Raw genomic sequence first — 26841 nt, forward strand, 5'->3', positions numbered from 1 at the left:
TAGTTTTGTCCCTGTTTGTATCGTAATTATGTCATTCACCCATGCAAAACAGTGTGGTTTTTTTTTTGAAAATATCACTAGGTAATCTCGTTTCTGTTGTTTTTGAAATAGAACATATACTGTCACGTCAGTAGCTTACCTCCATGTTTACAGTGAGCCTGTATTGAATTTTGCAGCGCATAATTTGACTTTTCTGCAAATACTATCAACTACAACAACAACAACAATAACAACAACAACAACAACAACAACTTTACTGAGTCCAAATATATTTTTATTTTTCTTCATTTTTAAATGTTTAATCATCATCATCATCAGAGCCTGAGAACCCTTTGCTCTTGACGGCAACAGCTTAGCGCTACCCGTTAAGAGGACTTGCGTAGGTCAGCGGAGCGGAAATTATGCTCTGGCTCGCGAGAATGAGAAGTGCAGGGTGATGCGTGGCGCCACTGTCCGAGTGACGTATCCTCCACGTACATACTCCTTCTCTCTCTTAGAAAACTGGAGTATTAGATGGGCGTTAGGTGGGATGTTTCATAATTAAGCTAACTGTCATTAAAAATCACAACAATTTTTCTACGTAGTTCGATCACGAGACTTGAATGCAATAAACGATCACTGTCAGCGTAATCAGGCGGGAGTTTTAATTCCGGCAGAATTCTATTCTTCAAGAAAGGCAGATGTATTATGACATCCCGAATAATGAATTCGTGGATTTTGAGACTTCCATTGATTGAGGTTGAAAGGACATTAACATTTGGCACGTGGTAATTTGCAGGATATCTGGATATGAATTGTCGTACATACATACATACATACATACATACATACATACATACATACATACATACATACATACATACATACATACATACATACATACATACATACATACATACATACATACATACATACATACATACATACATACATACATACATACATACATACATACATACATACATACATACATACATACATACATACATACATACATACATACATACATACATACATACATACATACATACATACATACATACATACATACATACATACATACATACTAATACATACATACATACATACATACATACATACATACATACATACATACATACATACATACATACATATTGTCAACAAACCCGAGAAAACTGTCAAAACTTACGGAAAATTCCCCATGCGAAAGTCTACAGGGGCCAAGAACTTGCGCTGTCACAAGCACTGTTTCGGCAATTCCGGGGATTTTTTTGGAAGAAGTGTCTAAACTTGGCCAACAAGGGCTTAATTTCATTTTGTGATTGATATTATGATGTTTGATTTGTACAATGTTTCAGCTTTAAAAGATAGGATGTTTACTTTACTGCGAGTTGTTAATATTCATATTCACGGACACGTAAACAAACCATTACTGTGTATTAGTAGTCGTCACGTGGTCCCGCTCGACCGACTAAAATGCGACGAACAGGGAATTTTAAGTACACAATAGGTTAATTTTAAACAAAAAGCGAAGAGACTGTAGTTTTTAATGGAATTAATACTCAACAATATCTGTCAAAATTTTTAAAACAGAAATTTCAGTCCTAATAGTCACAATAAGAAACATACGGTCTGCAGCGTTTTATATTCGGACAGAGATGTTTACAAACAGAAAGTAGTTCCCCTTGAAGACCTTTGTTAATTTGATTTGAATATGGCCTGATAAAAATACCGGGTTACCACACCCGATTTTCATCACTTTGGGAGCAAATGTGGCAATTAATTTGGTATCAGAAGTATCTCTTTAAAGGGAAAGTTATTTCATTTATTCACGTTCACACAAGGCTGTGCGTAGTGCAGACACTTTGTTTGTGTTATGCAAATACGCACAGCCCGGCGTGAACGTGAGTGGCGATAGCATACCCACCAGAAGATGGTCACTGCCATATCAGGTGATGAAGGTGCCAAGCTTGGCGCCTTTTTCCCATGAATCAAAATACATTAAGTTGATGAAGCCCCATAAACGCAACTTCCGCCTGATTTTTGCCCGTTTTTGTAAAAAATTGCTCGAGTTATAAATAGCGAAAATGGCTTTTTCCTGAATAAGCAATCCCAAAGCTACCACATATGTGAACTTGAACTTCCCCTTTAACGTTGTTTGAGTGCAATGATAGAAACAATGAGATTACTTGTACATAAGGGAACGAGCACAATTAACGGCAGGGGGGGGGGCGGAAGAGAAAATATGTGGTGCGTATATTTTTTACAGGCCCCCCCCTAACACCAGCAAAAATTTTAGTGCCCCCCCCCATCACCGGCAACAAAATTTTTGTGGCCCCCCCCCCCCCAAAAAAGAAAGATTACATAGGTACAAAGTTGTACACATATATATAATCCTTATAACTTTTAATATATGCTTTAGTGAAAACAACATTCTTGCATTCTTGAAATAAATAATAAACAAATAAATATATAAATAAAAAACAAAATAAAATAACTTTACTTCAACTGAGTATCTGTATGATGTTTTCAGATGTTGGGGAAAAAGTATAACATGACCGTTGTGATTTCAATGCACTTTCCACACCCAGTGTCTGCCTTTCTATGACTACCCAAGATATTCAATGTTACTCCACTGTAATGACAGTCTGCCATTGGAATAGTCCTTCATGGGCTAACTATAAAAGACCCATTAATGCCATTTTTTCCTCCCTTTTTTTCAGTATTTTTTTCCTGTGTGTCCACTACGTATTCTAGTTCTGAACTGCCTATTAGCCAGTCCACATTCCTGTGTGGAACAGGTTGAATGGTTATTTGAGGAAAAATAGGCAGTCCATAGCAGTCCAACCTGCCACATGCCAGTATTGGAAATATGACATGTTAAAATTTGAACATTCATCACTGGCTATGAATGTGAAATCAGACTCAGCCATGTGAAGTAACCATGGATTAGCAGTCCTATTGAATTCATGATAGAAGGGAAGATTGTCAATGGATTGAATGGTAGCTTACACATGTGGCGGTAAAAATTTAGACATGCATTAATAAACTCCAAGGACTGACTTGTTGTCAATTCTCATGTTTTCACATCCCTATTGTCTATTTAATTTAAATAATCAGGCGGCACTCATGTGTAGAGTTGATTTTACTTGGGTTAAGTTTTTCAGGTGAAATTACTCATGTTTGCACTATAGAAATGCCACATGGGTCACATTTACCAGTTAAATTGTTCTCAGAATTAAATATTTAGTGGCTACAGAAGCAACGGTTTGCCATTTTAAAGTGACAGTATAAAGCTGTAAGCTTTTGATTTTGTTAATATTTTTGTTATGTATCAACTGCACTTACTTCATTGGTTCACAAATTTAAGTTGAATTAGCTCGTTGATATTATCAATACAACCAACATACACTTTGTGTGCATGTATATTATAAAAGTTCACTGTTATTGTGTTCAATTGAAGTTTAGTCCAGACCAAAATGTGTTTACCAACAATAACAATGCTGACTGTACATAATACAGGTTGTGAAGACTGGATATTTGAACGTGTTTTAGAAAATAGAATAACATTAGCAATACTGGCTAACATGATTTTGAAAAGAGAGAAAAACCTGTAGTCGATGTACGAAGAACAACACAATTTCTGCCAAAATTATGAAGTTTACAGCCTATCCCTTAAATATAATTAGCATTGGTTTCATTCATCTCGATTCAAAAAAACGAGACCAGGGATTTTCAGTATAAACCATGAATATGACAAGAGGGAGTCATGCAGATGGCTGCAAACGTCTGTGAGCAGCCTCTAAATTAAATCAGCACAGATCAAATTTTAAACATCGTTTATTTTTATTTTCAAAATGTGCAATAATAAACACATGTTCACCGCTAAATATTCCATATGATCGGAACCTGCATTCTATTGAAAGGTACTCACATTTCCAGACGTAATATGGTTGGATCTGTCATTTATTTTTTCTCATACGGTCCACGTTTTCGCGTACGTCCGTCAGCAACTGGCTATGATGTGCAGTCATGTACATGTACGTCAGATCATCACACAACGACGAACACACTTGCGACGGTTCTGCATCTGCCATTGTAAAACTTTCGCGATTACAACTTACATAAAACTTAATGGAAACGCAGTACAGGTACTGTTCATCCCCAAACCGTTCAAAAGTCGAGCCGGATGGACTAACGGTTCTGACGATGTATGATGTCGTGACTTTGGAAAGAGTTGTGTTGGAAGACTGGACGGGACGCAACAGGGTATGAACGTAAGGGTCCCGTAAATGAGTACGCTTGGATTTAACGAGGCTGATCAGAATTGCAACAGGGTTCACTTAGTGTGTTGGACGTCCGTATTTAACTGATCTCTTCATGATCACGACCCTTGACCTTTCGAAATTGACCAATGCTTTGTGTTCCCACACGATCGTTATCGGATATCACATTGCATCTCTCAAATGAGATTGCGCAGATTTTTTTGAAGTAATGGCTGTTCAGACCAGCTGAATCTCACGAATTATGGCTGATTTCTCGGTCATTTCTTCCCCCAGTGAGGACACATTTTGAGTCAAAACAGCAAGTGAGTTAGGTCTAAGTGGTAATGTTTCAGTTGGCATGAAGGTAAAGTGTATTTCCCCGCGACAGTGTTGGATGCAGTGACCGAGATAGCAAGTCGTCGTGGACGATAATTTTCCATTCATCCGGTAAGTATTTGAAATGCATATTTATAAAGGGCAATTACGAAATTAGTATGCCTTATAGAGAGGCTTTTCTCTGCACATTGATGTTTTCCTGGGAAGCTTGGTTTTGTATATGGCCCGACATTTTTAACCTGAGCTTTAGGGGTGAAAAGAAAGTACGTATCTGTATACCTGGACAGGGCGGAGGGAGGTGTACAGTGTGGCCATTAACGCAAAACAAAGCTGGGCGTGAACAACGCCTAAGCTTAGTTTGCGTCCATGGTCTCACTCAGTGCAAAAACACTGCTATAAAAAAAATAGGCGAAATGAAAATATTAAAAAAAACCAAACTACCGGTAGATCGTAGGATGAACATGGCTATGTAAACTTATGATTGTTTGTACCACCCGGTCTTACTTGCATTTTTTACTTCTTTTGTACATGGTTACTTTTAAAATCCATTGTTAATATGATATTGCCAGGTAAGAAGCCTTGTATTGAAAGACAGAAAAAATATTTAGAAATGTGATACGTCTTAATTTTCAAGGGACAGCAGCTGTAATTTTTAATGAGTTCAATAACTTGTTTGCCTCATGTATTAACATACTTTCTTGTATTGATTCAAATTATGAATTGTGATGCCCTCACTTTGTAAAGATGTACATAAATTAATCGGAATAGTGGCTGTGGCAACTAGTCAAGTCAATACAACGTACACAAGCCCAATACATTTCTAGACATATATGTTACACTTTCAATGTATTAATTTTGCACTCGCAAAGATGTATGTAAAAAATTCCTCTATGTGTATGTAACAAATCACACACATGTTCTGAAACTTTATTGTAAAGTTGTCGTCTTAATAAATGTTGCTAAGTTCATTCTCTTCTTTCTGTTTCATTTCAGTGTGCATGTCAGCCAAGGCCCAAGAGAAATTTGGCAAGAATAATCATGACTTACGTAAAGAAGTCTTCAATGTCAAATTTCAAAACAAAATAGGACATGAAAGACGAGACTTGGCCAGAGTTAAACGAACTCTTTTAAAAACTAATCTTTGACTAAATCACTTTTCACTGTGTCTATGAAATTTGTTGAAGCCAAAAATGTATTAAATTGGTCATCAGACTTACAGATATGTTTTGTGCTTTTTATTTTGAACGTTTGGAAAGGTGAGTCTGCTTGTGTTTGCTGTGTTCAGGTGAGTCAGAGTTGCTTTTAACTCTGTTTGGCCTGTCTTAGTTTTAGGCCAAATATGGTTAAATTACATCTCCAACCAATTGTATCATATAATTCACCGAAGAGGCTGTGTAAAAGTACTTGATTTTACTGGAATTTGATTTCACTTATTTGATGTTTGCTTACACCTTGCAAACATGCAAATGTAACAATGTTTACCAAATTCATAACGGCAACATCAAAATAAGTAAAATCGGGTGTCAAATCAGTACTTTTCATGGTGCTCTTTTTCTGCCAGGATGACCCTGTCATTCATATGTCATTCAAAATAACCATTCGTTCACATACATGTGAGTGGATTCAGAATAACCATTCATTCACATGTATGTGAATGGCTAGCTCATTTAAATATTTCGGCCTATACACATTTTACCCACGTGCTTCTGAAATGAATGTGGACTGCCTGACTGCCTATTCCCTATGCACATGCATTAAGCCATGCCAACTAGCCATGTGAATGCTAATTTCACATGGTACTGACAGGCATTCCTGTTCTATAAGGGATTCCTATAGCATGATGAAATAACCAGTTTCAACCGAGCCTCTGTATCATTACCAACCATTATTACTGTTGACAAATGAAGTCAATTTTCAATAATAATATTGCTCATTTTACACATAACAACTGCATTGTGAGGTTTAAGACTTGGTATTTCATCATGCTACAAGAAGTTTAACAAGAACTCCAGCTTCAACAGGGAACAAAAATGCTGAAAAATATTCTCTGTCTGTCATGGTGTAAAAAATTTTGGTGGCCCACCCCTTACTTTCCCTGGAATTTTCATGGCCCACCCCAAGAACACTCATTTTTAGCTCCCATAGCCATATGTATATATGGCAATGGAAGCTATTCTTATAGGCTAGGAAAATGTCTGTATGTATGTATGTCTGTACGTCTGTATGTCTGTATGTCTGTATGTCTGTATGTCTGTCCGTCAACATCAAAAACTCCAAAACCGCTGTACATTTCATCTTGATATTTGGTGTGTACATGGATGATGGGCTGTAGATGAGATTTTGTTCAAATGAAGTTGTCATTGCCAAAAATATGCAAATTAAGTGAAAAAATGTAAAAACAGTCAAAATTGAAAAAACTCAATAACCACTGAGCAGATTACATGAAAAATTAGCATGTAAGTACTTTGGGCTGACATGAAATGATTGTGCGCATCTTGGGTCAGTATCTTGGACTTGCTATTTTTCATGAATTTTTTTGTAATTTTCTCCCATTTTTGGTCAAAAAATCTCCTGCTCTGAAACCACAAGTCCGATTGATTTTGAAACTTGGTATGGAAGTGCATAGGAGTGACCTTTCCCAAATTTGGGCAAATCGTGGTGAAATTTGCATATTTTTAGTTTACACGTCCATAGACTCCCATGTATAAGGCAGATCTCCATAGACTCCCATGTATAAGGCCACGAAAAATAAAAATTTAGTTTCTCATCGTATTCATATTGCAAAAGGATGCAGTGACACATTTTTAGTCCCCACGGATGAAGTCCAGTGAACTTATAGATTGGGTCATGTCCGTCTGTTCGTCCATCCGTGAGTCCATCCGTTCACGCAGATATCTCGGATATTTTGACAAAATGTCATGTGACCTTGATGACCTTTGATCTCAAATATACATATTTGTCCATAACTCAGTAACCACAAGTGCTACCACCCTTCATATATGGTATGATGGACACCTTATGACGCCACAAATTGTACCTCATTAATTATGCACATATCTAATTTTGAGCGAGCCAATAGAGCTAGAGGTCTGATTTTTGGTATATAGGGATAACTTAGCAAAACAATTTTTTTGACAAAATGTCATGTGACCTTGGTGACCTTTGACCTCAAATATACATATTTGTCCATAACTCAGTAACCACAAGTGCTACAGCCTTCATGTATGGTATGATGGGACACCTTATGACGCCACATATTGTACCTCATTAATTATGCACATATCTAATTTTGAGCGAGCCAATAGAGCTAGAGGTCTGATTTTTGGTATATAGGGATAACTTAGCAAAACAATTTTTTTGACAAAATGTCACGTGACCTCGGTGACCTTTGACCTCAAATATACATATTTGTCCATAACTCAGTAACCACAAGTGCTACAGCCTTCATGTATGGTATGATGGGACACCTTATGACGCCACATATTGTACCTCATTAATTATGCGCATATCTAATTTTGAGCGAGCCAATAGAGCTAGAGGTCTGATTTTTGGTATATAGGGATAAACTTCGCAAAACAATTTTTTTGACAAAATGTCACGTGACCTCGGTGACCTTTGACCTCAAATATACATATTTGTCCATACTCAGTAACAACTCAGTAACCACAAGTGCTACAGCCTTCATGTATGGTATGATGGGACACCTTATGACGCCACATATTGTACGTCATTACTTATGCGCATATCTAATTTTGAGCAAGCCAATAGAGCTAGAGGTCTGATTTTTGGTATATAGGGATAACTTAGCAATACAAATTTTTTGACAAAATGTCACGTGACCTCGGTGACCTTTGACCTCAAATATACATATTTGTCCATAACTCAGTAACCACAAGTGCTACAGCCTTCATGTATGGTATATGGTATGAGCTATGGGGACACCTTATGACGCCACATATTGTACGTCATTAATTATGCACATATCTAATTTTGAGCGAGCCAATAGAGCTAGAGGTCTGATTTTTGGTATATAGGGATAACTTAGCAAAACAATTTTTTTGACAAAATGTCACGTGACCTCGGTGACCTTTGACCTCAAATATACATATTTTTCCATAACTCGGTAACCACAAGTGCTACACCCTTCATGTTTGGTATGATTGGACACCTTATGACGCCACATACTGTACCTCAATAATTATGTGCATATCTCATTCTGAGCGAGCCAATAGAGCTGGATGTCTGATTTTTGGTATATAGGGATAACTATAGGAGAGAAATTTTTTGACCAAATGTCATGTGATCTCGATGACCTTTTACCTAAAATATATGTTTATGTCAATAAATAAGTAACCACAAGTGCTATGTCCTTTGTATTTAGTAGGATGGGAGACCTTATGACAACACACGCTTTACCTCATTAATTATGTACACATCTAATTCTGGGCAAGCGAATAGAGCTAGAGATCTGATTTTTTGGCATATAGGGATTAATTAGCAATATAATTTTTTTTTTCAAAATGTCATGTGACCTCGATGACCTTTGACCTTGATTATACATATATATGCATATTTCAGTAACCACAAGTTCTATACCCTGCAATTTTGATAGGATATTAGACCTTAAGATGTCACATCTTGTACCTCATTTATAATGCGCATATGTATTTCTTGGCTGGCCAATACTGCTAGAGGTCTGATCTTTTTTCCCGATTTAGAACCATAACTTAGACATGCCTCATGTGTTTCAAATTGGGAACAACGACATAGACCTATGTGCCCATAGATCTCAACATATACACTCCAGTGATACTTCTTAATGACCACATTTTCCTGCCCCATCAAGACTAATACTCCTATTACAAGTGGGGACTATGTCATTGTAAATGACTTGTTGAGTTAATGGTTGTATCACAGTATTCGATATATCTAATTCTGTATTTTTTTTTCCATTTTATATGCTGAATAAATACATTAAACATATTTCACTGTCTCCAGTACATTACATTTAAGTATTTTCACTTCATGCACTTTATCCCTTTCACACATGTTCAAATATCTGACCAGAGAACAACACTAATCAGTCCATGATGGGAGCTACAGTGTCATTGACGCTATTTGTTTTTTTCCGGGGCCCCCCCCCCCCATTTTCTCTTCCGCCCCCCCCTGCCCGTTAATGTGCTCGGTCCCTAAATAAAGACACCAGGATGACTTTGGGGGTTTTTTTTTGTATTTATTTGCTATTTGCATGTCAGCTTGAAAAAGACGAATTTTATTTTTTCACATGCAACATGGAATACTGCAATACATATATGTAATAATAGCTTTAATTTACCCATATATGGATGACAATTATTCAATTATTGAGCAAACAAAGTAATAGTAACTTTTTTAAGTTTCGTCTTACGATATATATTTAGATTTTGAAAAGCCTGTCGTATAATTCATGCCCGGTATGATGTTTTCAACTTTGAATGTCTTAAGTGACACAAGGCAGAGAGAAAACAATCCTTGCTACTAACATGACGAAATACCTGATCAATACACACAACAAATCATTGCAAATATGTTTAGTCTTTAAGTGAACAATTAACTTGATTTCCGATATTCTTACATAACAAAATCAATCATTATCAATTGTTCAGATCTCACAGATATATTTAAAGATTCTCTGTTGTCAGACCCTGGTAAACAAAATACGAAAACAGTTTTCGGCAACTACTTGTGCAAAATACAAATGATTTGCGTGATTCTGGTTGAAATCAAAGCAGAAACAATTCGATCCAATAAAGTTTGGAAATAAATTACAGACAAGCAAATAGTACAACATGCAGATAACATATAAATTAGAATGTTACTTCTTAAACACATCAGAAACTTAATAGGTAAGGAACACGTGTGCTTATGTCCGGGTTCATTTGTTTTAACTCGTTTACTTCTCAGAGATGATAACGTGACATTTTGAATGTTTCACAATTTGGAGACAATTGTTTGATGATCAAATTTATCACGATCAGAAAATAATTTGTCACTTAGAAAGATCCCGGATGGTTTGGATGACTTTCCTTAGTATGACTCTTCTTTGAAATTGAAAGGCTTCAAAGTTTGGTACTTTACTTGCACAAGAAAATGTTATACCACAATTTTAATCACGAATTTTAGTCAAAACTAGTCACTACTGGGGCAACATGCCTCAACCAATTTCGTTCAAGGAAAACATACAGTGGTAGTCATAAACTAATGCTATTCCGTATAATGCGATATGATCAAATATGGCAGCTAGGTATATTATAATATAGCCGTTTTCTTTTGACATTTTTCACGTCAATTAATCTGCGACTGTCGGTATCTTGGCTTACATTAGTTTAACATCAAACACCGACTTCTCCTGTACTACCTATCTAGTATAGTACTGTCTATACTGACAATAACAAGACTTGGACTGAGAATCTGTTATCTCAGGTAAATGTCCATAAACTGCCTGGTCTTCCGAAACCGCAGCGCAGTAGGCTGGTTTATTCAGCTCACCTCTAGATTTTGAAATGATGGAATGTCAACGACTGGCTTGAGAGAGAGAGAGAGAGAGAGAGAGAGAGAGAGAGAGAGAGAGAGAGAGAGAGAGAGAGAGAGAGAGGGTGTATTCTTGTTTGAAAGTAGGTCATGTTTTACATCGGTAGCCAAGCCAAATCTCTACAATTGATATTGTTTTTTGTTCGTTCTTCAATTGATGTCCTGTCACCGATTTTTGACTTACAGTCAAATGTAGGGCTGGCAGTGATGAAGCATTACGGATCATGCAATAGCCGTTTGACTAGACCACTGCAGCGAACAGTTCGAAAGTTGAAGTATTGAAAGGATTTTTCTCACGCTATGACAGTTTGCTCGGTGCGCGGCGAAGACGAAAGATACTTCCGTCAGAGCGTATACGTACGGATTTATGCACCGTTCAGAAGATAGATATAAACAGTCAGGCGTTGCAGTGGTGACACGCTGATAATGTGGATCTACAGCGTACGCCACGAAGCTGGGTAAATATTTGCAGACAAAACAGGCAACGACAGTAATGGAGATCTTTGCAAGCTTTATTTCTTTCCTCGGCAATCCGGACCTCTGTCGACTTTGGTCGGAAACGGCTGCATTGATGGGTACCCTGCGAGTTGGACGGCTGTATTCTGATCCGATATGCCCGAATAAAGGTGTATATTTTGAAGTAACAGAGCGCGATTGTAGTCATCGATAGAGGAAATAATGTCAGTACCAGGATAGCGACGTACAGTTGAGAACCAGGCGCTGTATTCTCCATATTACATATGTCCAGATAAGGGTCATAACCCCTCTTGCCGATGCCGCAGGAAACAAGAACATTGGGCACAGCCAAAGCAATGAACCATACCGATATTAACTGATACCTTATCTTGTTACCACCATACACCGAGCGATAAGCGGCAATAGACGGGCGATGTGAAAATAACGGTTGATAGCGATTAAAACAAGAAGGAGGACAGTAGTCATTGCCAACGTGTGGCTTACAGAACTGGTTAGTTCACAGAGTACGTAAGTAGTGGCCAGCCACCCAGGCCGATGGACATCACATCCATCGGTAGAATGCAGAAGCAATGGACGAAATTGGCCAAAGCTAAGCTAGCGATCAAATATCTCACTTTCGTCCTGAGTGGTTTGTGGCGAACAACAGCCAAGACAACAGAGGCGTTACCGAGGCTACCAACGACGACGGCCAATGACAGAATGAACGCCTCAAGAAGCCTTTCTTCTGCTCCAGTGATTGCCCTTGCATCGGAATCAGTGTCGTTGAACAACCGGGCTACCAAATCTTGTGTCTGATCCGAAAGCAGAGGTGTTCTTTCCGTCGACCATAGGTGGGACTCCATCGTCGCTTCAGACTTGCACTGCAGTAATGATAAACGAGAGATGTAAACTCAGTCGATTGGTTTTGACGATAAATTCCTGCAATGTAATGAAAAATACTCTCAGCATATTATAACAATCTTGTAAACAGTTGATGATGGAATGTGGCTTGGACGTTGCATGACTTTCAACCAATGTTTTGTGGATACGAATATTCATTCGGCCTAAACTCCCTTTCCACTTCCGACTGCAGTCGAATTTTCCAATATCAACAGTAAGAAGACCTGCTTTGTTCAGAAGCTTTGTGTCATTCAAGCTTGTCATAGAAAATAAACAAGACATGATTGGAAGACCTGACATCTTTCTTTGATACGCACTCTACTTCTTCAGATTCTGGTGTATTTGTCGCCGATCAGGCGGGAAATCCCACAACTTCCCTGGACAGTCCAGTCCTTTCTCGGAATTATAGGCTACTGGCTTCATAGAGGATACTATAAAGTGTTGGTATTTTCACCAATAAACGTACTATGTGGTGAGAAACTCAATTCTTAGTTTAATGTCTTTTGAAACTTAAGTGTCATGATTCAAAACTTATCGGTAAAATGCAACTGAATATTTTGCATCTCATAAATAGAAAGTTTACGGTCACCGTTGTCACAAAGATTCCATATCTCTCTACAATGAATCCACATCACAATAAAACAAATGCTAATTGCAATATAAAAATGCTCATTATACTAAGACGAATACATACAGCTGGACATGCGCATTACTATCTAACAAACGCCCATCACAATGTAACATATGCTCATTATGTTATTACAAGCACACATCACTTTTTAACGAATGCCCATCACCATATGACAAATGCTCGTTACAATATAACAAATTCCCATCAAAATACATAACAAATGCACATGACGATGAAAAGAATGACGTCAATCAAAGTAAAGTAAATGGACATCGGAATACGGGGAATACACAACATAATATAATCAATGCCCATGAGGAGAAAAGAAATGAACAGTATCGTGTAAGGAATTCACATGGCTTTATAACAAATGTGCATCACATTATCATGGATGCCCATCGAAATATGATGATTGACCATCTCAATATAATATATGTCAATCACAGTACTAACAAATGCCTATCACCTTGCAACGAATGCCCATCAAATTTATCGTTTTGCGTCACTTAAGACAGCTACGGTTTTCCATATAATAAATTAATTTCTTTTTGAGAAAATGGGAGAGAAACTTGGACATGTTAACGTTTCTGTTTGCCATTGTAGGTGACTCTGAAAATCTTCCAGGATTGTTAAAACAATAGCAGTGAAATCTAAACATATCGGACAGGCTGAACTCACCTCAACGTCGATGATCAAGACTCCATACTCTACAGTATTTTCAACGTTGCCACCAAAAGTCTCCGAGCCATACTACTAACCACGTCTGCACTTTGTTGTGATTTGAAAGATTCTGAAAGAAATCAAGACGGATATCGGAGACTGGCTGATGACGTTTCATCGCGTTGGTGTTCTGTCTAGCTCTCCTGATCTCCGTCAATCACCAAGAAACAACGCCCTCAGTTGCACGCCAATGGTGTGGATTTTCAAGGTGAAGGTATTCGCTGCAGTGACTTTAAAGCCCCGGTGGTAAGTGGCGAGTTTTGTTTCCACGCTTTAATTATAGTACAGGGATATGAACACCAATGGTCAGATTATCATAATAATATTGTGTAATTATCATTCGGCAAGTACACAGGGAAAATATTAATAGTTTTACAATCGCAGCTGTATCAGAATATCTTCATTTCATTTCATCTTAGATTTTGAGCAAGTATAACAAGCGCGATTGCATCCCTCATGAGCAAGATACATGAGGTTAGTTTAAAACTTTACAAAAACCGTGAACTAAACGAAAAGATGCTGCTATAATTGGGTTAAAATGCTGCTTTTGTATCTCGTCTCATTTGACCAGACTCCTCATTTTGTACATGTAATGCTCCATCTCCTAACAGATGAATTTATTATTATGGAAAGTGCATTGATTCAAGGCAATAAATCTTGTTTATATTCTGAAGGCCCTGGAAAAATGGTCGGGTCTGACTCAGTCAACTGTTTCAGAGAATAAACAAATAGTTGATCACTATCGGTCTGCGTTTATTATAACTCTTTCTGCATCACACTTCCTTCCACATGTTATGAAGTCTCGCGATGATGTAAATCAGGAAGGCGCTGCAACTCGACTGTCAAAAAAAATTCCCCCACTAAAGGTTTACACTTGCGAGTTGATTGACCTTCACCGATTATCAACTTGAAAGGTGTGTCAACATTCATTTCAAAGAGTCAAAATTTTCATCATGAAATTTCATGAAGTTCTGAATCTTCCTTAGTGATGTTACACAACTGCTATTCTTCTGCCAGACTCAGAGTAAACCATTTATATCTTTACCGCAGTACATAGAAGGCTCATCAAATAGCGTCGAACTTGGATGGTATTATAAAATCCTCAGTCGTTCTAGTTACCGATAATTACTTCAAGAAATACTTTATAGTACAAAATACTTTGATCTGTGAAATCAAATCTCCCTTTCCTCTGCGTCTGAGGGTACCTATGCTTGTATTCTCTTAGGAGTAATTCTGAATTGCAATCTTTCATGGAGCGCTCATGTGAATTCCTTGCGTGGTAAACTATCTAGTCAATTGGCTTTGTTACGACGAATACGACATCTCTTGCCCTTACGGGCACGGAGATTGTTCTATACATGTTATATTGAATCAACCTTCGACTACTGTTCGGTTGTTTGGGGAAATTGTGATCAATCCTACTGTAACAAACTTTTTCAGTTGCAAAAACAGGCTATTCGTTTAGTTTGTGGGGCTAAATGGGATCAACCAACTGGTCCATTGTTTAAACTTTGGGCCTACTTCCACTTGGTAGTCGCTTGATTTATCAAAAAGGGGTCCAGATGTTCCAAATTGTCAATGGCTTGTGTCCAAATTATTTGAGTAATCTTTTCCAGCCTGCTAACGTTCATTCATCCAGGTCTCTGCGCTCAACTTCAACAAACAATTTGTACTTGCCAAAAATTAGAACGGAAATAATGAGAAAAAGCCTTTCATATTCTGGCGCTGTCCTTTGGAATGAACTCCCCTCATCTTTGAAAAACAGCCCAAATCTGAGATCTTTCAAGTTGCAATTGTATAAATTCCTCATGGATCGGGTGTGATATGTTCTTGCCTTTTGTTGTAGTGTTAGTTGTCTTATTGTCCTAATTGCTGTTTTTTTTCTTGACCTGATTTTTTACTGGTTTGTTGCTTGTATTAGTATTTGTATTTTTTTTTTTCCTCTGTCATTCTGTAAATTTTTTAATGTCGACCTTGTGGAAGATCGGCCTTATTGGCCGAACATGTTATCGACAGTAAATAAAGTTAAATAAATAAATAAATAAATTCTACATATTTTTTCATTTATACATCATCCAACTGGCGATGGAGTAATGGGAGTAAAGTGTCTTGTTCAAGAGCAAAACACCGAATACATGAGAAAGAACTTCTATGTTCTCAGGGATGTGTAGAGTGGTGACAAGTGAGCGTCAGAAAATGTTGTCATTTTACTCGGAGAAGAGTCAAGGACCCTGCCGTGTGCGGGCGCTCTTCGTTCTTCCCCAACATTAAAAGTGCCGCCGGAGCGAATACAGTTCACAAAGTGGTCGAATTTTTCTCTTGAAATTCAAATAAATAAACTTACCTTACAGATTTAGCTCATATTCAAGCATATTATTAACCTTTTCTCCATACACAACCGCCTAGCAGGTCAATATTTGGTTAACCCCCCCCCCCCCCGGCAGATTTTGGCAACAATTAAAAACCTAAGAGCGCTTGTTTCTTTTAGGAATACATTTCGTAACAACCGGGCATCGGCTCGATATTTACATCAAATAAGTCGGGACCAAAACCAGCTAACAATGGAATGCGTTAAACTGTTCTACCCGAGTGACCCCACATCAATCCAAAGTGCAGGCAATTGTTTTGTGTTTTGTTTGCTTTTCGTTGGCTTTCTAAACTTTTTCCAATGACGACGGAACCTTTTCGTAGCTGTTTAGTCGACAACCCAGGGGTTGTGCGGGCACTCCTTGGCCCTTTGATTAAAATGCCGCCGGAGCGCATGAATTTTATACAGTGGCCAAATCTTTCCGTTTTCTCCAATTCAAGACAAAAGAGAACACTGTAAAGTTCGATGTTCGTTTGTATTTATTTATTTATTTATTTATTTATTTATTTATTTATTTATTTATTTATTTGGCGTTGACATGATGTCACAGTGAGGATGAGTCGCAATGGTGACTAACACCTATAGAAAGCGACCCTCCACAAAAGAATAAAAGCAAATCACACATACAAATAAAGAAGACGGAAAGAAATATACAAAGGATAAGATAAAAAGATATGAACACCGTACACAAAAGCATAAAAGACAAATGAAATATGATACATTAACAAAAATGTAAAAACATATATAAAAAGGGGGTTTTAAAAATTTAAACAGTTTCTAAGAGATATGTCCGGGAGCTGGTTTTATTTAGTAAATCAGTGTAACTGCCACGGAATTGGGACACTGCCATCATTTTAATCAGGAAAACATGCTTTGCTTTTATTTCCCTTTTCCCGACTACGAGATTTCATCCTGAAGTCAGCATTAGTACCGTCTGTATAATCATACGTACTTCGCAGATAATGCTGGGCTGTTTTAATAGACGTCTTCGTACCCTCAAGGCGGCTGTCTCCTACGTCACTCAACTTCTCATTTTTTTTTTTTTTTAGATTTGACAATTCTGATACTCAGGCTGCTTTCAAATGCCTGATACTGTGTTTGATGATATTGTCTGGACGGAAGGGTAATTTCAGTTCATCTTTTGTTCTCATCATGTCATCGGTGAAATAATCAAAGTCTCTGTCAAGCACTTCAAGGAACCAGAATTTGCTCTGTTTTAGTAGTACCTGCCGACAGTGGAAGATTTATGGCGTTCGTTATCTCTTATCGTGTAATCTTACGAATTGAAAAACTGAGAATTATTCATACAGAAGCTGAAAGAGTTGCTCGCAGAATCACGAAACCTGAGACAGTAGGTATGTTGATGAGTACTTTCTATTCGAAAACAATCTTCATTCTACAAAATTCGGAGAATTACAATTGGTTCCAAAATCTAATGAATGTGGTTTAAATTAATTTGGAAATTACATTTACAAAGAGAGAAACAGCTTAGATGCGACAAATGGTACTAGTTAAACTAAGATAACATCAGTATATTCTTTACTAGGTGGAGATACTGACGTAAGTAACAGTGTAGTAAGACTACGTCTCTACTTGGTTCATTATTACAATACGTATGATGCCAAGCAAGAAAATTGAAAGTGGCGTTCTCGGTCAACTTTAGGCAAGGTAAGGGAGTGCGTCGATTTATAGAAACACACCACATATCATATGCTTGTCGTACACACACACACACCACACACACACACACACACACACACACACAGACACCGTCCCCCTCACACACACTGTGAGCAGCCACTTCAAGCAATCCAGTGCGACAGAGGCAGGTGGAGTGTAATACAGTACACCAAATGTAAGTATATATGTTCAGCAAGAAATTCGTTGTGACGGCAACTGTACAAAACACAGTGATTTTTCAACAGGATTTATTTATTCTACCAATAATCGAGATGAATACAATGCTTGATATTTGAATCACCAAACAGTTTGTCAAAGTTTGCTGGACTCTGTTTGTAAAACCTCACTTTAAGAGTAAAATGTCAACATTATTAGTCTGTGTATGAAGTAATAGGAATATGGTCCAAAACGAGGCTCTGCTGCCTACCTAGACTTGAGTGTGGCATAATTAAGCAATAAAGCACACCCAGCGATGGTATACCGCGAGATTTTGACCAGTTCACGACAATATATGCATGAGCAATAGCAACAGCATATATGAATTGAACTGGAAAAATCGAGTGGTATACCTTCGCTGGGTATGATTTATTGCTATTATATCATAACAGTATATTGAAATTTTGGCATAGAATGTCAAACAAAAAATTTTGGCTCTTGTCGAGAGCTCGTGCGTGTGCCAGCTGTGGTATTTTTTCGCGTCTCGACCAATCAGATCGCTGTATTCGCGCCATCAATATACTGGTATGATATATATGGCTTGTGATATGATATGATGTGATGTGACGTGACGTGACGTGATGTGATGTGATATGATATGATGTGATGTGATGTGATGTGATGTGATGTGATGTGACGTGACGTGACGTGATGTGATGTGATGCAGCGATGCGAAGCGATTGCGATGTGAGATGTGATGCGATGCGATGCGATGTGATTTGATGTGATTGATGTGATGTGATGGACGTGACGTGACGTGACGTGACGTGACGTGACGCGATGCGATGCGATGCGATGCGACGTGACGTGACGTGACGTGACGTGACGTGCGAGATGTGATATGATATGATATGATATGATATGATATGATATGATATGATATGATATGATATGATATGATATGATATCATATGGCGATAGTAGCTCAACATCCAAAGTAGTCACAGATGCGGTCCACAAAATACCTCGTCAGAATTTCTACACATCAGAAAAATGATTGTAGTCGACGCAGCTTCCATTCTCAAAGGAATCATTTTGAAGTACCGTCATCAGAACAGCAGCAGTTTTTTCAGGCGTAATCAGGAGCTTTTTGGAATGCCACTCTACCAACATCTGTCTCACATTCAGGTCGAGCACACACTCTCTCAGATAAGTGTGGGTATCCGTGTCGACTGGACCGGGCATATAGTTCAGAATGCGCATACTCGGGTTTTCTACAGCAAGGACTTTGAACAGCATTTGTTTGGCAGCTTTCGACGAACAGTACAGTGACATACCGGCACAAGGTCTGGATGCCCCGCCTGATGTGATGTTGACCACGGTACGGCGCTGTTCGGTCGTCTGAGGGAAGGCCTCTATAAATGTTGAGATGATGCGAATTATGGAGATGACATTGGCCGTGAAATAATTCTCCAGTTTTTCGGGACTTGTCTGTTGATGAACAGTCTTCGTAACGTCATCGACACTTGCTGCATTGTTCATTAGTATAGCATGTTGATAAGTACCGTTGCTGACTCCACTAAACATGGCAGAAAGGCCAGAATCTAGGCCACTCGAATCACTCAAATCACAAACAACCAAACGGACCTCGAGTCCAGCGCCACGCCTCTCCTCAATTAGTCGCTTGGTTTCTTTTAAACCCTCTTCAGATCGGGCAGTCAAAACAAGAAGTGAATTCTCTCCAACTTTTTCTGCCAGATTGACAGCAATTCCGCGTCCTATACCCCTGCTAGCACCGGTAATCAGAGAGAAAGTTGGCACACCGAAAACGGCCATGGCGTGGTCACTATCGTCTGCGACAACTTGCAGGTCAAAGGTACTGCTTTTCAGCACTGTCATGACTTGTAACATGTCACAAATCATTCTATGCATATTTGCATGTACGTGTATGCACGTATACGTCGTTTCAGTTCTCCATAATCAACTTTACACAGCCTGGCTACTTGACAGATGCTTTGTCCTTTCCAAAAATATGACCCATTGTTGAGGGTTTACTCGACAAAATTTGGGAAATTTTCACCTTTATTCTGTTGGGTGTGAAGGTATTCTAAAGCATCGGACATTTGCTTCGTTATCGACCCATGCTTAGGGTATTTTCGGATAAAAAAAATCGACCCATGTTTAGGGATTTAATGTAAAAAAGTGACCCAATCGGGCGGCGACATGCCCGTACACCTTTCTATGGAGAGTAGCCCCCCCCCCTTACATATCTTCCTGTGTACGGATTTGTTTATGTTTTGCTGGTCATCGAATTTGAATGATGAATGTTGGCCAAAGCCAGACCACACGGATTTTTGATTATTATGCTAGTATTGGAAAAGCTTTTTATTCAGAGAGAGAGAGAGAGAAAGAGAGAGAGAGAGAGAGAGAGAGAGAGGAGAGAGAGAGAGAGAGAGAGAGAGAGAGAGAGAGAGCGAGAGAGAGTTACTCATATTAATCATGCAACCAAGGACACCGGAGAGTAGTCCATCATCGTGATTAGTTTCCCATGTCTATCATGATGACCCGTCTGATCATTCGATTCTAACAGTGCTACACAAATATTGAAAGAAAATTATCCAACATGTATTCAAGCAATGAATCACCCTAGCGAGATGTTGACTATTTCATGACATACATGCACAAGCGATTGCCAGTAAATGTAGGGAGTGGGAAGATTCATAGATTCCCACACCGTCGATCCCACACTCCCAGTGGCCAGGAATGTGACAATTCCTTCTCCATGTTTTAGACTGTCTGGCATATTTTCCTATATCAGATCTGATTTACCTTACAAAAAGACGTTATGATCTTGAGTGTGATCATCTCGAGATATGTGGTTAGAAATAACACCACACATGAGTAAACCCTTTCTTATTGCTTCTGTGTATCGACCATCGAACACCACACGCGATGTTGATATAGATATTATGAGTAAGTTGGAGGCATCCTCCTGAGGGGGTCCCCCTCTGTTGTAAAACAAATCCAAGAACGCCGCACATGTTACGGGTTGATTGTAATGTTTGCGATATTGCCGCTTGTAAAAAACGGCGGCTGATCTGTCACAAGCATACCAACTAACCAAATGTAACACGCAATAAAAGGTCAATTAATCTAAGTTAAATATCTGCTGAATATTGAACAATAATTGCACGCTGGATTGAGATCACATTTGCTCATGATTTTCTTGAATCAGTTGAATGGGGCTCGGCTACTGTTATCGCTCGAGCCATAGAGCTAGACGTACGCATGTACGCATGTATACGCCAACAGACTATCAACGACCGGGCTCTAGTTTTCGACATCGCTAGCAAGGACGAGAGCTTTCATTTCAAGAGGCCCGACAGGAGTACAAAGACAACAACCAAACTACAGAAATCTACAGCTCGCAGAGCAATGCCCGCTGCAGCAAGAAGCATCTCTGCATCTGTTCCGTTCCGTGGTCTGTATGAACGTCCGTGTCAAACGGGTATATGGCGCGCTACACTCGGCTGTGGAGAATCCAACTCAACCACAAAGTTTACCCCGTTTGGGGTGCAAACGAGAATTCCGAGTACAGGTATCAAGTCAAGCGAAGGACCTTTCATAGGTCTTCTTGTTATGTGGGGGTTATCTCACTTGAAAGAGGATTCAGACCTACCCGGCAATCAGGAGGTACAACAACGAAGTTTGCCCAGCACCGGTAGGCCTACACCAGCTAGCGGTTGGATCACTGCCATGACCGTGCACAGGACCGGGGCACAGGATCTCTCGATACGTCTATGCACGGTGTAGCCGTGCAATTTCCTGCCAAATGCCGCGAAAACCCGCTCGTTTTGTCTATTGTTTCCTGTCATTTTACTATTTCTTACCACGTAATACTAGGAGAAGTAAGACATGGTGATCAACAGTTGGTTGTGGGCCAAGTCGTCGCGGGCCGGTACGTGGTGGGACCGGATTTTCTATATCCGTTTACGTCAACGATGTGACCGTCTCCCAACAACATCTCCCGTGTCCTACTCTGGCTTGCCGATCATGATCTTGAGTGTAATTTTTGTGTTAGGCATTGTGCTTGTTGCTGGTCTACATATATAGGCAATGTTGATCATTTTAGTTATGTATTTTCACTGTACTGTAATGCGTACATAGCATTGGTGTACAACCAGCGTGATCGCGCGCGATCAAAGCTTTTTGTTCACTGTGTCTGAGTGCAGTAAACTCAGCGACATAATGTGCTGAGTGTAGTGTCCCAATGTTCGTAGCTCTACACGAGTTTATAGATAGAAATACACCACTGAAGTTCGTTTCCGATCTTAATATTTTACTATTGCATGATGTTGAGTCTTACAAAGGCCTTAACAAAGTGGGAGAGTGCTCCCATCTCACTCCTATTGAAGTTGAGAAGACTTATTATGTTTACAAAAATTTATGTTTATCAACAAAAAAATCACGCACGCGCAGCGCGGACGACCACTGCGCTTTAACCACTTTATTTACCAGTCATTATTATTGTTTAATATGGTGCAACTTGTCGAGGGTATCACTCGTCCTGCATCCAAGTCTAGCTTAGATCATATTTACGTTTCGAATCGTGCTTATCAGATCATTTTCCTGTTTTAACAAGGCGTAAGTTGAAGGTTTCTCGTCCACTTTCTGGTTCTCATGTATCCATTATGTACAGATCTTTCAAAGCATTCTCTGCTGAGAAGTTCTTGCTTGACTTAAGTAACGCACCTTGGTTTCTACTCGATAAAGTTATTGATGTCAACGATGCTTTTGATACATGGATTTCGATTTTCAATGAGATTTGTAACTTACATTGTCCTTTTGTCAAAAGACGTGTTAAACGTTTCAAACAGCCAGAATGGTTTTCTAGAGAGATTTCAGATGTTATGAAAATGCGTGACAAGACTCTTAAACGCGCTAAATCATGTGATTCTCATAATCTTTGGTCTGAGTATAAGGTTTTAAGGAACAAAGTCGTTCACCTTATTATCCAAGCTAAAAGGAAGTATTATGTGAATACCCTATGTAGTAAGAGTTCTAATCCTGCTGTGTTATTTGGCAATTTATGATAGTATCATGAACTCTAATACTTGTAAGAGCCCAATTTTTTCTAAAGATGGATTGTCCTTGAGTAAACCAACTGACATTGCTAACGCTTTCATGAATTATTTTACAAATATTAATAGTCATCTCGACTGTTCCTCTGTTTCTGGTAATTTTTGTAAAGTTACAGGAATTTGTTGATGATTTACTCAGAAATCAGCATGTTTTTAGAATCCCTCCTATTTCAAGTAACTTTGTCTTTTCTTCGTTATTGAAGGCGAAATGTACTGGTTTAGATATGTCCATTGCAAACTCCTGAAAATTGCTGCTCCTGTAATTACTGATTCTCTTCTACGTTTATTTAATATGAGTTTATCTCAGTCTGTTTTTCCGAACGCCTTTAAATGTGCCAGAGTGGTTCCATTGTACAAAGGATCAGGAAGTGTCAATGACTTTGCGAATTATCGTCCTATTTCTATCTTACCAGCTCTTTCGAAAATACTTGAGAAACATGTTCACATTGCTCTGTATGATTATTTGTCATGTAATGATTTGCTGTTAGATAACCAGTCAGGTCTTGGAAAAACTTCTCGTGCCAAACTGCTTTGTTACGCCTTACAGATGATATTTTATGCAATATTGATGACGGATACTTAAATGGCATACTCTTGCTTGACCTCTCAAAGGCTTTTGATGTAATCGACCACAAAATTCTTTTGAAGAAATTGTCAGTTTATCGTGTATGTGATGAAGCTCTCAGTTGGTTCAAATCTTATCTTTCCAATCGTCATTTAATTGTTAGCTATATGGGCGGTATGTCTGAGAGAGCTCTCGTTCAAGCGGGCGTTCCACAAGGCTCTATTTTAGGACCGCTCTTATTCACACTTTTTATTAATGATTTATCATTATCTGTAGTTTCTTCTCATTTACATATGTACGCAGACGATCAGACGTTGCTTGCACGTGGGAAATCCATAGATGATTTAAACAATACTATAAATAATGATGCTGTACCTATCAAGAGCTGGATTTCTGCAAATTCTATGCGCCTTAATGTTAAGAAAACAAAGAGTCTTTTGGTTACAACTCCTTATAGGTTAAATCGTTTAAATGATCGTAGATGTATCTTATCTGTAAACATTCATGGATTTTCTATACCATGTGTTTCATCTGCAAAGGTTTTAGGTGTAACTCTTGATGAAAGCTTATCTTGGAATGATCATATAAATTGCATGTGTACATCGTTGAGCAAAAGAATTGGCCTTTTACGCAGGGTACGTTCTTTTATACCCATTGATTATCGTATCGTTTTATACTATGGTTTAATTCAAAGCACATTAGATTATTGTTGCGTAGTATGGGGTAACACGACTGAGAAAAATCTAGAGAAACTTTTTACACTGCAGAAGAGAGCTTTGCGTGTACTTTTTGAATTGCCCTATGATTTTCCTTCTGTAGAATTGTTTTCTTTTTTCAATGTTATGTCAGTAAGACAAAGAATTTATTATTTCCTTGCAATTTTAACATTTAACTGTGTGACAGGTAATGCTCCGCAATATCTTTCAGATATGTTAATCTTCCGAAGTAGAATTCATCAATATTATACACGTTCTGTAGAAAAAATGGATTTTAACATTCCAAAAGCAAATTTATGTATGGGTCAGAGAAGTTTTAAATATCGTTCATCGCAAGTATGGAATTCTTTACCCAGTGCATTAAGACATGCTCCAAATATAACAACGTTTAAGGTGAAAGTGAAACAATTTATAAAAGAAAATGTTCCTCTGTAATTAGTAATTAGTTTTGTTCTTTTTTGAGATTTTGGCTCTTCTGAGCCGAAAATTACTCCTTGAGTAACTCGGTCGCTCAGTAAAAGTGTAATAAAATAAATAAATAAATACCTAATCGCAAGGAACTAAAGGGAGCGGAAATGTTGACAGGATGGATGGTATTCTTTAGAAAATCTTCTAGTGGGTGAGTTTTCAGAAAGCTGTTAAAGATGTATATAATATAGTTGCTTAATACAAATACACGCTGGGTTTATGTGGAAGTGAACGGTTCAAAGCCGTCACAGACGAATGAAGGCCGGTAATTTTGAAGTGTCCAAAGATTTAATCTAACAAGAGATAAATTTATAGCCATGTGATTTATGGACAGGCGGTCATACTTTCGGTGTCACGTCGGCGTCAAATCTGTAAAACAGCGCCCTCTACTTTCTGTATGTAAGCATCTTGCCAAATGCCGATGCTGACGAAGCCTCGGCATCAGTGCAAATTTAACGAGTTTTTCCATGTGTTGACATAAGCATTTAACTCTTCTTACTTCTGTCACAAGTGTGTCATCTTGCTACTACATTTTATAGTCAAAAAGCTGTTAATTTAGCATTGGTGTTTCCATGGTAATAATATTCCGATCTTTCTCTATATTTTTATTCACCACTAAGCCATATTACCGCAACTCTCATCTCCAACTTGCGACGGATTAGTTAATATAAAGTGTTGGGATTTTCGCGATATTTCAAGGCCGATTATACCCAAAATGGAAATTGTGTTGAAGTTGTTTTCTGAAACAGTTAGGGAAAAATCAACTGTGATTTGAAACCGCCACCCTGACCATAGAGCTTGCTATATTCGTTATATCTGAGTCGATTCTCTCTGCTGTTGGAGCGTCGCGTGTCTGTACAGGCAGTCACAACACTATTTACGATTATAAGCTTATAATAAACGAGTGCGGCACCCGTTTTAATGATTATTTGGTCACATTTAAACGTTCAGTTGAACGTGGGTTGATAATACGTGTATGCATATACCAAATATTAAATTTACCTACATGGACTTATCGTAGTTTGAAAGTAAAAGCATTAAATAATGTCGAAAGTTGATACTTTCGGTGCTTTGAAGGGCCGATAACTGTACATGTCTTTCATAGGTCATAGGTCATTGGTTAACAACATCATACAGGCTCTGAGAATAAGAGCGCGTTGATAGAAATGCGTTTTACCAAATTAAAGTTAATTCTATCTAACTTTAATTTTTTCTTTTAACATCATTCATCTGACCAGTGTCATTTTCACGGACAGTCACTTATCATTGAAAGATTAAATTGTTTCGTCATGCTGTTAGGTTATCTGTTTATATACAAGAGGGAAATCCCAATCTAAGATTCTGTTTATGTGTCGCTTTCCTGAGAAAGCGAAAATTCCTCCATGTCGTCAGCCTATACTTCGATACGCTGATTTGTCCATGCGGAGTGCGATATATACGACCGAATATGTAGGGCTTAGGCAAATCTTGAATGTAGATTAAGGTTTGGCCGTTGACTTTTTTGTAAACACGGGTTCAATTCAACGCATTGCGAGGTGACAACGTTTGAGGGCAAAGTTGATGCAAATGTTACTTCAGTCTCACAATGTTCCTATATCAGTTTTAAAAATTGTCTCAATGTTCACCAGCCGTACATTCTCACGTACGACACAAATGACTATGTTAGTCTTATTTGTGGAACAAAGTTGTCAACTTATGAAACTCATTAGATAATTTCTACAAAAGAGACTAAGCTTCGCTCAGATGAGATATTCTCGTGTCAGTAAAGCGACAGAACTGCATTCGTAGACACACCGAGATCTTTAAAAAATCTGCAACGCATCGAGCGATGTTGGTTCTCGTTGTGTAAAAGGCAAACTACGAAAATACTTGAATGAAATCAAACGA

The 26841-nt window shown here is 38.4% G+C and overlaps 1 protein-coding gene, 1 long non-coding RNA gene and 1 pseudogene across 2 annotated transcripts; 1 reads left to right on the forward strand and 2 right to left on the reverse strand.

Annotated features, from left to right (window-relative positions):
• Window positions 1-4368: 4368 nt before the first annotated feature.
• LOC139125329 (uncharacterized) lies at window positions 4369-5799 on the forward strand. Its single transcript, XR_011550198.1, has 2 exons — window positions 4369-4694; window positions 5577-5799. It is a non-coding gene; the product is annotated as an uncharacterized lncRNA (long non-coding RNA).
• Window positions 5800-12121: 6322 nt separating this feature from the next.
• Window positions 12122-12472, reverse strand: LOC139125448 (kiSS-1 receptor-like). Its single transcript, XM_070691530.1, has one exon. It carries the CDS (start codon window positions 12470-12472, stop codon window positions 12122-12124), a length of 351 nt encoding a protein of 116 aa, XP_070547631.1.
• Window positions 12473-19102: 6630 nt separating this feature from the next.
• Window positions 19103-19975, reverse strand: LOC139125449 (sepiapterin reductase pseudogene; annotated as a pseudogene).
• Window positions 19976-26841: the final 6866 nt, after the last annotated feature.

Source organism: Ptychodera flava, assembly GCF_041260155.1.
Source record: "Ptychodera flava strain L36383 chromosome 3 unlocalized genomic scaffold, AS_Pfla_20210202 Scaffold_25__1_contigs__length_14229661_pilon, whole genome shotgun sequence".
Taxonomy (NCBI): Eukaryota; Metazoa; Hemichordata; class Enteropneusta; family Ptychoderidae; genus Ptychodera; species Ptychodera flava.